Raw genomic sequence first — 18,548 nt, 5'->3', positions numbered from 1 at the left:
TTCCAATCCCGGGAGCGGAAAGACTTACCTTAGGGGGAAAAAAGGACGGGTATACACTCGCACACACACACATATCCAGACACTTGTGTGTGTGTGTGTGTGTGTGTGTGTGTGTGTGTGTGTGAGTTCGAGTGTATACCCATCCTTTTTTCCCCCTAAGGTAAGTCTTTCCGCTCCCAGGATTGGAATGACTCCTTACCCTCTCCCTTAAAACCCACATCCTTTCGTCTTTCCCTCTCCTTCCCTCTTTCCTGATGAAGCAGCCGTTGGTTGCGAAAGCTAGAATTTTGTGTGTATGTTTGTGTGTCTATCGACCTGCCAGCGCTCTCTTTTGGTAAGTCACATCATCTTTGTTTTTAGATATATTTAAATATATATTTGTATATTTTGGGAGGAAAGGAGCTACTTTGGAAAAAGACACTGTGCCCTCTGTTCCACAACATGGATGCTGCTTTTAGCTAATACTTCAAATGAAGCATTTATGTAACTTTACACAGACTGCTGTCATCTGTCTTTTTACTAGCAAAGTAAAGGGGGGATCTGTTTTAGTACCAGAAGTATCCTCTGCCACACACTATCAGGTGGCTTGCAGAGTGCTGATGTAGAAGTTAAGATCTCTCTAATACAAACATAGAAACTATGCAGAATTACATCTTTGAGTGCAAATATCATGATAAATTGTAGGTGTAACCAGTGCTACATTTATTTACTTTGGTTTAGAATATCTGAAGATTTTTATTTTCTTGCATGATGTCTGCCAGCAACCTGTTACAGGCTTTTGTATCAAAATATAAAACTCCATACTGAGTTGTAGAGAGGGATTTGTAGTGTGTATGGAAATTATTCTTACTCTTAGTATTCAGATTGTGAATTGCACAATCCATCCATAGTTCATACTTCATATTAATTGTAAATACCATTAGAGTGTTCATATATTGCCAGGAATAAAAATGTAACAGAAATCTGGCCATGGCCCTGGGGGTACTTGACATGTATTATGTCTCTGTCAGTAGTATACAGAATATTATTACAAGATATGATACCTTCACATGGAAATACAGGTTACCCAACAGCTTCCTGTACTAAGGATCAGGTTGTCCAGCGTGGCTTGAGATAATATCTTCCATTCCTGGACAGACGCCCTATGGAGATCAACAGTGGTCTGTGGGGGCAGCATTAGAGTAGCAGTTCTGTGGAAGACATCATTCGTTGCATGCCCAATTAAATGTGAGATTGGGGAGTGGTGGAGATCTTAGACAAGTGATGTCTTTGTGTTGCAGGCAGGCATCCACTAGGCTAGCTGTGAGCGACTGTGCATTACCATACATCTGACATAACTCCATCTGTATGCACCATGTGAAATACACACATAATGCTGTAGGATATCATCTTTATAGATTGCATCTTTCAGTACACTTAGGAAATATATACACATATGTATTCGCTCCCAAAATGATTCAGTTGTTGACATGACCTCTGGCACTTCCATATTTATCCCTTCCAGTGATACTGACACTGCTTTAATATCTTCCAGTGGAGAGCGAGGCTAAAAGATTAGAGACACGGCTGCTTGGTTCTCTCATTGTGGGAAAGACATCACATTCACTGTTGTAGATACACAATCTGAGAAGAGATGTATGACACAGAGACTGCCATGAGATTTTTACTGAGGCATTTTGTTTGTCGAATGTCTTCAGACACATAGGCAGGTAGTAAGATAACAGTCGTAGCACAGGCTTGTAGCATGTGGTTGACCTTACATACTGCTACTGGATATTTGTTTTCTTCTGGAATCATCTGCACAGCCATAAAATTATACAGCAAATGTCATTCATCTCTTCGTCCATCTCTTGCTAATCTTGGCTGGGATCTAAACTGTTACTTACATGCCCACTTGTGATGTCATACAAATGAAACAAAATTGGATTAGTTTCTACATATTTCATTGTAACCACTAAACATTGTAAGACAGATGATAAAGTACTTTAATGGTCTACCTGTTTATTGGAAATAGGAGGCAGAATTATTTACTTTCCTGGATGATGAAAATTATTAACAGGCCTTCTTAGTCTATGAGGGTACGTAATGAAGAAAGCTAAGTATTTTCCAAATTCACATTGTAGATCTGGTGAAACAAAGTTATAAAAGTTGAAACACATTATATGTATGATGATTACAGGGAAGTTGATCACTGCAAGGGTTCTAGGATTATGATAACAGTCACTGAATGTATGTAACCTTGGACAAATGACTACTAATCATCCCAGCCAGACGATTGTTAAGACAGCCGATTGTAGGACTAGGAAAGCGGGTTAATAGTTGATGTACCAGAGAAGCCGAGTAATACAGACTCACTAAAGACTAATTAGTATTTGTAGTACAGTCATTGAGAAGATTCATTTGTTTCATTTTTTTGAGTGGAGTTAGCAGTCTTTGAAGTAATAAGTAGTTTTATGAAATTCAGAAATGTTATCCTACATATAAGTGGTTACACAGTTCCTATTTGAGTCTGATAGCCCAAATTTAGTAACATTACCTATACTATTGACACACATTTCTGTCAGATGCCTTCTTAATTTGTTTTTAAAGTGCTTAAATCCTTCTGCCTTTTCACCAGGTTCACTTTTTAACTGGCCATACACAAGCAGATTTTAGCAATGGGCCAAGGATGTTTCTGCCAGATTCTTGAACAACTGTAATCCCCATCTGTGTGTTAGTGGAAAAGTGATCTTCAGACCATTACCCACAATTCTAGGAAGCTGTGATCGAATGACATTAGCTGGGCTTTGTGAAAATAGACACATGAACATCAGACAAAAAAAAAAAGGTCATACAAGGAGACTGTTGAAACATTTGTAGATGGTATGTGGATCTAAGCTGCAAAATTTGATATAAAGTTTCAGAAAACAGATCTTCATTTGTTTGAAAGTATTGTTTGTAGCTCTTTTACAATAACTGAAGGTATTTTAAATCAGTCTTTGCAATTATGGGCTAAGGAATAACTGTGCCAAATGAGGGAATACCTCAAAAATATGCAGACAGACTACATTTCCAGATATGAGTGAAAATCGGACAAAAAAGTATTGTTAGTAAACTCAACATATTTTGTAACAAACTGTTTTTAGATCTAGAAATAAAGCAAAACTGTGAATGTGTTTCATTACAGACCACTAATGATCTTTTATTTCAATAAAATGAAATGTGTTTGGGAGCAAAAGTACACATTTTCTTGTAGTTACAAAACTGTGTTGAGTGCCAATAAAAAGTTGCTTGTACTGTGTTCATTATTGTATTACACGTAACTGTGTTGTATCTATTATTTTACTATTATTACTAATTGCTGTACTGTACAGAGGATCAAGAATGCTCTCTTCCTAGAATACTGAAGCTTCACGATTGTTAGAGGAATGCCTGCAATTCTGAATCAGGTCTAAATATCTGGAATGTGGCCTTTTGGCAGCCCATATTTTGAACCATTTTGCGTGATTTTTCTTTTGAAAATATGTTAGTGCATATCATACAAATCACTGGTGACTGCCACAATTTTCTCCCTGCTGGTATCATAATAGTTTCTCCTTGACAATATAAATGAGTTTAAAAAGTCTGGAAATGTATTAAAGTTAAATAATCTGTTAAAAATGCCATACTGTACAATGTACTTAAGGCGAGACATGATCCGAAGTCCTGAAATCCATCACCTGTGCCTCTTGGCGTATCAAGCACCCACAGTAGTCCAGGTCCATCAATAAATCACCAAAACTGCTAATTTACACCACACACAAATGGATCCATCCTCTGGGAAGATGTGAGATACGAGATCCAACAGCTGGGACATGCATGTTGGTGGAAAACAATGAGTCTGAGATCCGTTTTCCAGAGCTCAAAAATGTCTACAGAGCTGACCCATAGTTCTGGCTCATTACAGAAATCCGTTTGTGTGTGACAAACTATTGTCAGTTTGAAGTTTTCTACATCTACATCCACATTCAGTAAACATTGTGAAGTGTATGGCAGAAGGTACTCATACTGTATCATATATTTGGATTTCTTTTTGTTCCGGTCATGTATGGAACATGAGAAGAATGCCTGTATAAATTCAGTTGAGCACACGGTAATTAGTCTACTCTTGTCTCTGTAGGAGGCAATAGTGTGTACTGGGATTCATCACTTAATACTGGTTCTATAAACTTTCTAAACAGGCTTCCATGGAATAGTTGATATCCAGCTTTCAGTGTTTGTCAGCTGGGATTTTTCAGAATCTCTGTAATGCTCTCCCATGGATCAAACAAACTCATCACCATTCGTGTTGTCTTTCTTTGCGTGTGTTCAATATCCTTGTGAGTCCCACTTTGTACAGGTCTCTCACACTTGAACAGTGTTCCAGGATGGGCTGCTTGAGTTTTTGTAAGTAATCCCTTTTGTGGGCTTGTTACATTTTCCCAGTATCGTGCCTATCAACCAAAGCCTGCCACTTGCTTTACCTATGACTGCACCTAGATGATTAATGTATGTAAAGGAAAATTCACATGAGAAAACTGTAAAACTATGAGCCAGATTTGGTGGCCTTAGTGGCATGAAATTTTTTGTACTGTGGGCATACACACACAAAAATATATGACCTATCCTAGCTTTTGAAACTATTAATTATTTTCTCAGGGAGAGTGTGACAGGTTGAGGAGATGGGTCTTTCTCATCCTGATGCGTGAGTGACCTATCCCTTTCTTTTTAACTTTCTGCAGCTAATCCCTCTTTCCTCCCTAAGGAAGGGACTTGTATATCCTCAATTAAGGTAGTGCTATTACTTTTACTCATGTTTACTGGCAGTACTAAACATGTCATTTACTGAAAGCATGTAACAGTCAGCAATTATATCGCATAATACTTTGTAATCATTACACTTTGTACCCCACAAACTGTTACACACAGTGTGAGGTGATACCAACTGTCTTTAGTAATTTTACCTTCTTCACTTGAGGTTGTCATTTATGTCATACAAATGATGTGTGCCACTTGTCACTTTTTCTCACTCTTGTAACAGTCTGACACCAGTATGTATACATTTCCATAAAATTAAATTTTACAAATCTGTGTCAGGACTGTCGGGTAGCATTTTTCTAGTATGCTGCACTGCCCTTTAATGAAATATAAATATCCTTTTTAAGCAGACATTTTGTGCCCTTACCAATAGAGGAATTGAATGAGAAAGTTGTGGGAACACAAGTCCATAATAAACTGCAGTGAAGATTTTCTCCTGCACAACATTTGCTGTTTTACAGATCTGGATGATCTGTGAGCTTAATTTTTTAGACGGTGTATTACAAAAAATTATGCTCCTGCCAAATTTTTCCCTTGTTGTGATCTTCAGTCCCAAGACTGATTTGATGCAGCACTCAGTGCCACTCTGTCCTCTGCAAGCCTCTTTCTTCTCCAGATAACTACTGCAACCCATATCCTTATAAACCTGCTTACTGTGTTCACCTCTTGATCTCCCTTTGCAATTTTTACCTCCCACACATCCCTCCATTACTAAATTGATGTTTCCCTGATGTCTCAGAATCTGTTCTATCAACCAGTCCCAGCTTTTAATCAAGTTTTGCAACAAAAATGTTTTTTCTCCCCTATTCTGTTCTATATCTCCTCATTTGTTATGTGATCTACCCATCTTATCTTCAATATTCTTCTGTGGCACCACATTTCAAATGCTTCTATTTTCCTCTTGTCTGGAATGTTTATTGTCCACATTTCACTTTCATACAAAGCTACACCAGAGACAAATACCTTCAGAAAAGACTTCTTAACACTTAAATCTATATTTGATGTTAACAAATTCTCTTCTTCAAAAACACTTGTCTTGCCATTGCCAGGCTACATATTTTGACAATCATTTTTTTGTCCAAATCTACTACTTTTAGTGTCCCATTTCCTCATCTAACTCCCTCAGCACTGGCTGCTTTAATTTAACCATATTCAATTACCCTTGTTTTGCTTTTGTTCACATTTATCTTATATCCACATTTCAAGACACTGTCAGTTCCATTCAACTGCTCTTCCAAGTCCTTTTCCAACTCTGACAGTCTTACAATGTCATCAGCAAACCTCAAAGTTTTTATTTCTTCTCCCAAAACTTTAATCCCATTTAATATTTTTTTCTTTGGTTTCATTCACTGCTTGCTCAGTGCACAGACTGAATAACTTCTGCAGAGGCTACAACTTCATCTCACCCCCTTCTCAACTACTGCTTCCCTTTCATGCCCATCAACTCTTCTAACTGTTGTCTGGTTTCTGTACAAGTTGTAAATAACCTTCCATTCCCTGTGTGTTACCCCTGCTACATTCAGTATTTCGAAAAGCATATGTCAGCCAACGTTGTCAGAAGTTTTCTCTAAGTCTACAGGTGCTTTAAATGTAGGTTTGCCTTTCCATGACCTATCTTCTAAGACTAAGAGAAGTTGTAGGGTCAGTATTGTCTAAGAGAAGTCGTAGGATCAGTATTGCCTTGTGTCTTCCTGCGTTACTCTGGAATCCAAAATGACCTCTGAGGGTGGCTTCTACCAATTTTTTCATTATTTTGTAAAGAATTCATGTTGGTATTTTGCAGTCAGACTGATTAAACTGATAGTACAGTACTATTCACACCTGTCATTGCCTGCTTTCTTTGGAACTGGAATTACTACATTCTTTTTGAAGTCTGAGGTTATTTCATCTGTCTCATGCTTCTTGCATACCAGGTGGAACAGTTCTGTTGTGGCTGGCTCCCCAAGTATATAAGCAGTTCTGACAGAATGTTCTACTTGATCTTGCCCTGTCAAATTCTTCTCACATTGTCATATCTCCCATCTCATCTTCAGCTACATCTTTTACCCTTTCTACACTACTGCTTTCCAGTTCATTTCCCTTGTATAGCTCCCTGTATACTCCTTTCATTTCCCATTCCTTTCTTTTTTTTCCTAGTATAGGTTTTCCATCTGTGCTCTTGATATAAATGCTTCTGCTTCTCTATTCTCCAAAGGTCTGTTTAGTTTTCCTATGTACAGTGCCTATCTTTCCTCTAGTGATATATGCTTCTATATTTTTCCTCTACCCATTCCTGCTTAGCAACTCTGCGCTACCTTTCAATCTCATTTTTTAGATGTTTCTATTCCCTTTCATCTATGTCACTTGCTACATTTTTATGTTTTCTCCTTTCATCAGTGAAATTCAATATCTCCTGTAATATCCAAGATTTCTACTAGGCCTTGTCTTTTTATTTATTTGATGCTCTGCTGCCTTCACTATTTCATCTCTCAAAGCTCCCCACTCATCTTCTGCTGTATTCCTTTCCCTTGTTGTAGTCAATCATTGCTTAGTGCTTCCTCTCTGAAGTTGTTAACAACCTGTGGTTCTTTCAAATTACCCAAGTCTCAATTTCTTATTTTCCTACCTTTTTTAACTTCTTCAGTTTTAATCTACAGTTCATAACCAATAATTGTGTTCAAAGTCCACATCTGCCCCTGGAAATGTCTTACCATTTAAAATCTGGTTTCAAAATCTCTGTTTTTGTACAATCAATCTGAAATGTCCCAGTGTTTCTGGGTCCCTTCCAAGTGTACAGTCATCTGTAATGATTCTTATACCATGTCTTAACAATAATTAAATTATACTCGATGCAAAATTCTACCAGGCAGCTTTCTCTTTCATTCCTTTCCCATAGTCCATATTCACCTACTGTTTTTGCTTCTCTTTCTTTTCCCACTACTGAATTCCAGTCTCCCATTATAAGTAAATTTTCCTCTCCCTTAACTGTCTGAATAATTTATTTTGTCTCATCAAGCATTTCTTTAATCCCTTCATTATACGCAGACAAATAAACTTCTGCTACTGTAGTGGGTGTAGGCTTCATGCCATCTTGGTTACGGTAATGCTTTCTCTATACTTCTACTAGTAGCTGACCCGCATTCTTATTTTCTTATTCATTATGAGACTTACTCCTAATTTATTTTGTATTTATATCCCCATACTCATGAGAAATGAAGTCTTGTTGTTTGTTTGTGTGACTGACACAAACAACATAGCACATAATGAAGCCAAAAGTTGTATAAAAAGTTTGAAGAATTTTTTTAGACATGAATAAGATGATAAACACTGTTGAGATGATACCTCACAGACATGACCTGATCTTTAATTCAGGTGCTAAGAAAGAGATCCGTACAACCAATATTCAAATCAAACAACCTTGCCCCGCATGCCCCAAATGCAATGTAGTAAATATTAGTAGACTAGAGAAAACTCTGCACATTGGACATGGTGAGTATCCAAATTACCCTGGGAAGAAATTTCTCTGTCAAGAGAGAGACAGAATTGTAAATGAAATTCATGAGCACAACAGTCTTCTTTTAAAAGACAGTCTTGCTGTGCAGGCTTATGAACCTCATTTTTTAATGAAAACTATGTTACAAGAATAGAAAGAGTAGGCCATGGTAAGAGGAAAGTCCAGCAGACTTATTCAGTTCAGATAATTGTGCTGCCTTAGACCGCCCAGCAAAAATAAATGACCATGCAAGACCCAGTGAAATAAAAATATTTTTGCACACCAATAGCATTATTCTCCTTCTTCATATAAGTGTACAATCTTCAAGGGTAAAATGAGTGTACCATAATACTGGCTTGATAAAATTAACTGCAGTGTTTTGTGTATTAATAAACAGTGGGTGAAACAGTCAAAAATAGACTTATGTTTTCCTCTAAGAATATGCTTAAATGCATATTTGAAGTAGCTGGCATGGTAATGAGTACACGGAAAATTGTGATTGTCTCTGTTCATCAAACTCCAGACTCTGATGGAATAGTATTTATAGAAAGATATAGGGGCGATTGGGGTGGGGGCCAGTAAAGTGCTGCTTGTGGGAACATACATAGACAAGGTGGGAGAGAGATTAGGGCAGCTAGGTGCAGTCAGGATGTATGACAGAGGACGGGGCAGGCGGAGGGGGGGGGGGGGGGGGGGGACAGAAAAAGAGAGAAGTGAAAAGACTGAGGGTGAATTGGTGGAATAGAGGACTAAATAGTCCTGGAGTGGGGACAGGGAAGGGGACTAGATGGGTAAGGACTATGTCTAACGAAGATCGAGGCCAGGAGGCTTATGGGAACGTATGATATATTGCAGGAGGAGTTTCTACCTGTGCAATTCAGAAAAGCTTGCATTGGTTAGAAGGATCCAGGCAGCAAAGGCTGTACAGCAGTCATTCAAAAATGAGAATGTGGAGTGCTCAGCAATGGGATGGTCCAGCAGTTTCATGGCCATTCGTACAGACAGACAGCTTGTTGGTTGTCATGCCCACCAGAACAGTGGTTGCAGCTTAGCTTTTAGATCACATGACTGGTTTCACAGGTAGCCTTGCCTTTGATGGGATAGGTGATATTTGTTGCATCTAGGTGTATTACAGGGATATGAACCATGAGGCAAGGAGTTGGTAGCAGGAGTTGTGTAGGAATCAATGAGGGTATTGTGTAGGTTCAGTGGCTGGTGGAGTACCACTGTGGGAGGGGCAGGAAGGTTAGTGGGGAAGAATTTTCTCATTTCAGGACATGACAGGAGGTAGTCAGAACCCTGACAGAGAATGTAATTCAGTTGCTCCAGTTCTGGGTGGTACTGAGTCACAAGGGGAATGCTCCTCTGTGGCCAGACAGTAGGACTTTGGGAGCTGGCAGGTGACTGGAAAGATAAGTCATGCAAGATATGTTTTTCTACAAGGTTGGGAGGGAGACCCTCGGTATATTTTGACAGGGCCCAACTTGTAACTGTAGGTGCAACAGCCATGGGTGGCTAGGCTGTATGGAAGGGACTTCTTGATACTGAATGGGTGCCAACTGTCGAAGTGGAGTTATTGCTGGTGTTTGGTAGGTTTGATTGGGACAGAGTTACTGATGTACCCATCTCTGAGGTGGAGGGCAACTTTGAGGAAGGAGGTTTGTCGGGTTGAGTAAGACCAGGTGAAGTGAGCGGCAGCGAAGGTGTTGATGTTCTGGAGCAATGTAGATAGGGTGTCCTCACCCCTGATCCAGATCATGAAGATGTCATCAGCGAATCTGAACCAGGTGAGGGGGTTTGGGATTCTGGGTGTCCAGGAAGGATTCCTCTAAATGGTCCATGAATAGGTTGCCATAGGATGATCCCTTGCAGGTGCCCATAGTCATACCCTGGATTTGCTTGTAGGTAATGCTTTCAAAGGAGAAGTAATTGTGGGTGAGGATATAGTATGTCATAGTGACTACGAATGAGGTTGCTGGTTTGGAATCTGTCGCACAGGCAGTGTTCAGTAGCAGAAAAGCCATGGGCATTAGGGATGTTAGTGTAAAGGGAGGTGGCATCAATAGTGATGAGCAGGGCACCATGTGATAAAGGAACAGGAATTGTGGAGAGACGGTGGAAGAATGTATTGATAAGATTCACCTATCGTCATGAGGATGTGGAGTGGGGTGTGAAGTGGGTGACATGGAAAAATATAAAAAATTAAATGGTCTAAGCCACATTTTCTGGGTCTTTATGGTGATTTGTGGGAGTCCTGATGGAGCAGTCTGAACCAAACTTGGTACACATATCCCTTATTATCTGGAAAACCCCTGGAGATAATACATGTTTAGTACCCTTAGTTGTAGGGAAGGGGAAACTTTTATGGGAAATCATCTCAGATGGCAGATATTAAAATTGTTGATGTTTGTGGCCTCCCTGTGTTAGTTGCTACTTCAGTTATATTTATCATGTAGATAAGAATTTTTCTTATCTACATAATTATCAACATGATAAAAATAAATTACTGGTGTTAATGTCATATCCAAAGGTCCTTGGAGTCATTGGCTGGTTGGTGACATTTTAACCCTACTAATGGGTAGGAATGGAAATGGGGTGGTACAAAAAAATAAGTAACGAGGTAATCAGCTAATAAAGAAATACCATGATTGATAGTTTGTAGTTCATATCTCTATTTATTCACATGTCTCCCACTAGCTTACCTCATGTTTGCAGCACTTCCTCTTATTTGTTTTTTAAGCTTTTTAAAAGTTGTAGTATTTGTCTAAAATCCTGTATGAATGCAGCTTTGCAGTTAGTGGTGAATGATTCGTTCAGTCAAATACATTACCAATATCTATAAAAATTCGACACATCTTCTGCTGTCTGTCAAGGGAACACAGAAAACAATCAACAAAATATAATTTAACCGTTTTAATTTATCTCCTCTTGCTAAAACCATGTTGTTCTGAGTACAGTATTTTAAATGTTGTCATGAATTGTAAGATTCTGTGTTCTGTTATTATTTAAGAAATGATTGCAAAAGTGGAAATCAATTATATTGCCTTCTCGTTTCCTAATTCACCTCAATTTATTCATTTAAAGGCAAGTTTCCATTACTTTTAAGAAAACTGCAAAAAACACTTTTATCTGTTGAACTGTTCAGAAGGACAGTAAGAGTTTTAGTGGACTGCTACTGCTCTCTCTTATCTGACATGATGTAATGCCATCTGTGACCGATGAGTCTTTGACATTTAGTTGGAAACCTTATGTTCATTATAGTGAATACAATGGTATGGTGTACTCCCAGGTGTTCAGCCAAGTTTTCGTTTTCATTTTATGCATATGTTTCAATTATTAACTCAGCTGTCTTAAGGTGCTACAGGTTTTGCCATTGTGTGTACTCGCTGTCTGGACTCCTTCCAGACTGTGAACTATTATTGGTCTTACACTGCTATTTGTAGTTGATTGTGAGTTCAACTTCTAGCTCTCACTATGTCCTTTGATACTCATTTGTTTTCAGAGCCTGCACTGATATTCTGCGAAACACACATTCTCCAGCATTTCCCAACTATGTTGGAAATCTTGATTACTGGACCCCAAGCCTTGTTTAAATTGAAACACCCATCACTCTTTATTAGGTTTTCCAAAATCTTTATTTTGATGGACTCCTTAATTAAGCTGACTCAGAAACTTGGTATTTTCATGGTGATAGTGGTCCCATCATATCTAATGTCATGATAATATTCAAGGCAGTGCTGTGTGTCAGCTTGGTTGATGTTCATTTCACCTCTCCTCAGATGTTCTGATAGTATGCCCCACATTTATACTTGGAATTTGTGGCATTGTGTTCACATCATCTGTCTAATTTTCTAATTTTGTGTTACTATTTTTGTTGTCACAAAAGCAAAATACTTGATGAAGGTTTCTGCCATATCCTGAGAATCTACACCATTCTCACAGTCTTTGAGAGGGCAGATCCCATCTGCTGTTTTGATCACTTTTACTCTCTTTCTGTTTGAAGAGGGGGGATAAATTTTGTGATTAGTTTTCTCCTTTACCTGCAGTTGTATTGATGAAGAAAGTATTTGTCTCTCTGGTGAATGTGTAGTATTCTTTCCTTTTCATTTTGTACACAATATTATGTGATTCAGTCTTTTTTGCTTTTAGAGATCACTGCCTACATGTACTGATTCCCACTTTTTCCAATTTAACACTGTATTTAGTAAAATTATGTTTTATGAGTTGACTTTGCTTTTCTGCAACCATATTTTCTCCTATATACTCAACAGTGCTTATATTAATTCTATAAGTGTTGTGAAGTTTTGTACCAAAATGGTTTTTATTACATGGATGTCACATAGGTATGGAAATATATTCATCACCGTGTGATCAATACTATTACACTACAGTGTGTCACTATGACAGATTTATATGTTTATTCTGTAAGATTATAAGTACGCAGTTTGTCTATAAATGTCTAAGTGTGTGCTGTATCTTCCCTTCTGTCTAAGTTTGAATCCACAGCAAATATTAAATAAAACATCTTTGTTTGAAAATTCTTAAGTTCTAAATTCTAATTACTGAAAGAATGTTTTTATTTACCCATTTGGTGATCAATAGAAACCTAGTCCACAGCATTATCTTCCCTGCATATGTTATTTATACTGCTTCAAAACTCACTTTTGTAGTTATTTTGTGGAGAAACTAGAAAAAAAAGGATGCCTCATGAAGGAATTATCTGAATGGGATGGAAATCAGTAGATGTGATGTACATGTGCAGACAAATATATTATTACAATGTCAGAAAAAATTGACAATTTATTCAAGAGAAAGAGTTTCACAAATTGAGCGCATCAGTAACATGGTGGTCCATCTCTGGCCCTTATGCAAGCAGTTAATTGGCTTGACACTGATTGATAGAGTTGTTGGATGTATTCCTGAGGGATATTGTGGCACATTATGTCCAATTGGCATGTTAGCTCATTAAAATTGTGAGCTGGTTGAAGGGCCCTGTCCATAATGCACCAAATGTTCTCAATTGAGCAGAGATTCGGTGATCTTGCTGGTAAAGGTAGGATTTCACAGTCATGAAGATAAGCAGTAAAAACTCTTGCTGTGTACTGGTGGGCATTTTCTTGCCGAAACGTAAGCCCAGTATGATTTGCCACCGAGGACTATAAAATGGCATGTACAATATCATCAATGTACCGCTGTGCTGTAAGGGTGTCGCAGATGACAACCAAAGGAGTCCTGCTATGAATAGAAACGGCACCCAAGACCATCACTCCTGGTTGTTTTGCTGTGTGGTGGGTGACAGTCAGGTTGGTATCCCACTGCTGCCTGTGGTGTCTCCAGACATGTCTTCAGCCTGTAATCTCATTAGCTGAGTAGGAATGTCTTTAGTGATGAGTCTTGCTTCGAACTGAGCCACGATGACCAGTGAAGATGTGTCTGGAGATGCCCTTGACAGAGGAGGGGTACTGACGTGGCTGTCACCTGCCATTTAGATTTATTTTACAAAAACTGCTTACATGATTTTGTAAAGCTGTAAACTTCCATGTAATTTTCTTTCGCCCAGTGTTCAGTGAAGATATGACTAATTTATTACAACTGATATTGGCAGCTCTTTTACATAACTGAGACACAGTAATTGAGCAAATAATATATGTTTGAACACCTGTAGTGTTGGCTGCTCAGTTAAGCCTTATCAGTTGTTTGTGAAATATTAATTTGGTTATCACAATATTTCACATTATTTTTTGAAAGTATCACTGGCATTTTGTCAGCTCTAGAAACCTAAAGACTTCCTTTGCCTTAAATCATCAATCTGTCTTGTCAATTAATTTTCAGTCTGAATATTACACACATTTGAGAAGTACATGGATAAATCATATGTTATATCTGTTAGTTTTCATCTTGGTATGTTATGTATTTTACTTTTTATGTGTCAAAACTTAAACTCTTATGTGCTCTAATGATCTGTAAGAAAAATTCATATTAAGGAAACAACTTATTTTAGGAATTTATTCCCAACCCGAGAAATTCAAAATGCTGGTTGAGTTCAAGAAGATTTTGGCTGAAAATTCCAGACATCAGGCCAACAAGAGAATCTGGTAACTGTTACATCTTACTAATTATTGTTTTAACAATCTCTCTAATGTTTTAAAATAATTTTGATTTCAACAGTGAAACATTCATAACTAAAGCAACAGTAGTAGTAATTTCAAGCACATAGCCCACACATCTTCCCTTGTGTCCATTGGCATCTGAGTTGTCAATCTCAAGAGATCAGAAGACTTTTGGCCAGTATTTTTTTTTTTTTTTTCAGGCCTCTGCTTATCTTTACAATCCAAAATCCTGTAATGTATGAACAGCCATTTTTGAATGCTGTGCCTTGATTGATTTCATTGGATTGTACAGCGTTAGGATTAGTTCTGCTTGAATGTGCAACGAAACAGTTCCTGGTCCATTGTTACTTCATCTACAACTTCTCTTCAAAAAAGAAAACTTAAAATCCACAGCAAGAGATACGCTACATAATGAATCAAAAGTATAGACCCTCCACATCACTCTTGTACCTGCAGCATTCTGTGTACTTTCTTCCTCTTCTTCCCACCCCCATTTCGTATGTATGAACTACATAATGACAATGATAAATATTTTTTTCTTCGGCATTTAAAAATTATGTCTTAAAGGGTGAAGAGCAGATTGGCAATAAGCATTCCATAAGTTCATGCAACTAAATAGTTCACTGGACTTGTGAAAGCCATACAATTTAGTTACAAAATATTGAAGAATGTGTTTCTTGCTTTTATGGTATACAGCAGAGTCCCACTAATCTGAACCCCGGTAGTCCAAATGTTCGGTTAATCCAAACATGAAAAATGTTAGTGTAAGTATGGAAAAGAGTGCGGTAAACTGCTGTACATACACACTATTTTAATTTACACAGTACAGTAAACATGTATTTGAAAAATTGGTAAGAAAACATTAGGTTTAAACAATGCATAACAATGAAAGAAAAGCTGTCAAATGTACTAAAATACAGCGAACATTTTATCTCTACTTTTTAGATGATGAAAACTCAGTCATTGTTTTTGGCGTAATGAAGACAGTCTATTACATGAGGTATAGTTGCACTATCGTCTCATAAACATCAAATCAGCAGGTGTAGCAGTGGGCTGTTGCTCCAAATAATGTAGTGTGAGGTCAAGGGCTTCTGCTGTGTCATTATGTGGCACCAGCTCTCCTTTGTTGCACTCAGGCTCATTGTCACTTCCGTCACAGCAGTCCACGTCTTCCTGGTCTTGAGTCACAGCAGCAACTAAATCAGCATCAGTAAGGTTCTCCACACATGCCCCATCTGCTGCCATCCACAAATCTACGTCTCCTTCACTAGCTCTTTCACATCCTGGGATTGTCTGTATCATTTGTAGTGAATTTTCCTCTTCATTTTCAACTAGGTTAACCTGAACTTCAAGAGATGTCCACAGATTTCTCCACAATTTTCTCAGAGTATTTTCCGAAGTATTCTGCCCTGCCTCAGCTGCCCAATAAACAACATCCTTCACATTGGTCTTTTTTATTTTGTCCACTAAAGGAATGTTATCATCTTGGATCAGCATTCTTAAAAATTGTTTTCTGTAAATCAGTTTTAATGTTTGCAGTACACCCTGGTCCATCAGCTGTAGAAGTGGTATAACATTCGGCAGCAAAAACTTGGCCACAATTTCTCCATCACATTATTCCTCAGTGCTGGAGTGAGATGGAACGTTATCAATCAAAAGGACTGCATGGGGATACAAATGATTTTCCTTAGAAAACTGTTGAACAGAGGGAACAAACTGGCCATGAAACTATTCTTGGAACAGCTTACCATCCATCCATGGTTTTTTCTGGTTGTGATAATATATGGGCAGGGACTTCATGTTGCAGTTTTTGAAAGCTCTGGGCCTAGCAGATTTGCCTATCAGCATTAAAGGCAGCTTGTGATTACCAGCAGCATTGCTGCACACTAATAAACTCAAATGATCTTTGCACATTTTAAAACCAGGAGCATGGACTTCTGCTTTTGATGCCAGGCTTTTTATTGGCAGTGCTCTAAAATTAAGGCCAGTCTCATCAGAGTTATAAATTTGTTGGGGAGAATACTTTCCCTCTCATATCATTTTTTCAAACTCACCAAAGTATTCCTTCGCTGCATCATGGTCATAAGAAATCTTCTCTCTGGTAATAGTTAGCTGACGGATTCTATTTCGTTTTTTGAATCTATCCAACCAACCAGTACTCACACTAAAAGACTCATCACCATTCATTAACTTGTTCAGGTAAACAGCCTTCTCCTCGACCAGTGCTCCACTCGTAGGAGTTCCCCTTTCTCTTTACTGCATAAACAAAAGGAAAAGAGCTTCATCCACTTTAGCGTACTGGGACTGTTTCAAAGTCTGCCGAATTCTGAGTGTTTCTCCTGAAGACGTTGCACAGGACTGTTCAAGCTTCACTTGGTTCTTCTTCCAGTCACAAATGGTTGTTTTACCAACACCCAGTTCTAATGCCAGTTTAGATACATTCTCACCATTGTCTACCTGCTTCAAAGCATTCAGTGTTTCTTTGAGGGTTAACGTTCAACATTTCCATTTACTCATGACAAATATACGTGCACCACTACACCTGAATAAATACAATGCAATTGTTATGTATGCCAGCAATCAATAACTAACATAACCAAGTGCTTTGCGAGCCGACTGGCAGAGCACTGACCTCAGACACTACAAAGGTCTCAACAATGGACAACAACAAGGGCAGGGAGTGAGAGTTTTGTTTTGCTTTAGGGCACAAAAAACAACTGGGGTATACACACCCAAATCAAAACTAGAGAACACGAACACAGAGTGGAGTTAAACGACTATGCATCAGTCCGAATTGACAGAATAAGAGACAGCTAAAAACAGGCACGTGGAAAAAGAGCTAGTGAGCCATTGTTCCCACACTTGTTCCCATTTGTTACCATGGTGTACCAATTTATCTGCTTGGTATACTTCATTCTAGAAATGCATCACCGTAATTCTGGCTAATCTGAACAAATCAGTGATCTGAACAAGGTCCGGTCTCAATTAGTTCGAATTAACGGGACTCTACTGTACTACCATCATAAAAAAAATTATGGGTGACATGGAGTTTAACTGCTTTGTGCTAATGAACAGTCCTCTCTTTTAAGTTGTTACATTATTGAGAGATGTACAGACTGTCAATGACTTAATGAAATAATGGGAGAATATGATAGACATTGAAAAAGTATTTAGATTATACCCAGTGGCATTACTACTCACATCTCAAGGAAGGATACGTTCTGAGCCCACACAACATCCAGGAATTTTTTTTATAGTTATTGTAATCTGGGCAACATTTTTTTCAGTAATTTTTTGCTTTGAGCTGCCTTCCCAATTCACACAACTACACCAAACGCAAAACTTGTGCTACATGCACAATGACAACACATCTTTTTGATTTATTACTTTAGGTTCAAACAGTGCATATTGTTCCCTTTGAAATTGTCACAGTTCATTCACAGAAATGAATGGGCATAAGTACTCAGTGCTTTGACTTTGGCTGTCCCATTGCAGAGCACATTCTCCTCTATATGCCAAAACAATGAATATGTATTATTCTAGTTTTGAGATGCAGGCAATTGAGTGTTTCAGAGAGTTTTAAAAATCTGTTATGGTAATGTGGGAAATTCATTTGTATCTGATTTATTGTTACTTCTTTTACAGATGTCTGACATGCAGTTCATAATCGTAGTCCCTCCCCTTATGGGGGGGGGGGGGGGGGGGGGGATGATAATTGAATGTTTGTTGTTCCAAAATTACCAAGACAAACTGTATTTTTGCTTACATAGTGAAAGTGCAGCAGACATATCAGATGCCAATTACAATTTTATTGCTTCAAAATAAATAACAGAAACTACAAGCAAAAGATTGGATCAACAGTAAAACTGTAAACAAAGTATCCAGTCCACAGAAACGAAAGTGATTCATGTACAGTTTCATCACTCAACAAACTGCAGTAATATTAATTATATCCCCACTTACTTACCTGTTTCTCACACGTCATGAGAGGCTATCACATTTTATCATGTTTGCCTTGGGAACAGATATATTTGCCAAAGTTTGTCCCCCCCCCCTTTTTTTTTTTTTTTTTTTTTTAAAAAAGATTACTTCACTAGAAGCCCCTTCAAATTCTGTCTTATGGAACACTGAAAGAGGTTTGTTTCTTTCAT

General features: G+C 38.1%; 1 protein-coding gene across 1 annotated transcript in view; it reads left to right on the top strand.

Moving 5' to 3' along the window:
• Positions 1 to 18,548, top strand: part of LOC126177095 (T-cell immunomodulatory protein) — a 425,282-nt gene that overhangs the window by 306,108 nt on the left and 100,626 nt on the right. The window contains exon 3 of the mRNA XM_049924349.1: positions 14,289 to 14,382. Coding sequence (XP_049780306.1) covers positions 14,289 to 14,382 — 94 coding nt within the window. The remainder of the gene's footprint in view (positions 1 to 14,288; positions 14,383 to 18,548) is intronic.

This window comes from Schistocerca cancellata, chromosome 3 (assembly GCF_023864275.1).
Source record: "Schistocerca cancellata isolate TAMUIC-IGC-003103 chromosome 3, iqSchCanc2.1, whole genome shotgun sequence".
Lineage (NCBI taxonomy): Eukaryota > Metazoa > Arthropoda > Insecta > Orthoptera > Acrididae > Schistocerca > Schistocerca cancellata.
Note: the sequence above shows the minus strand (reverse complement) of the source record. Positions and strands in the feature narration are given on the sequence as shown.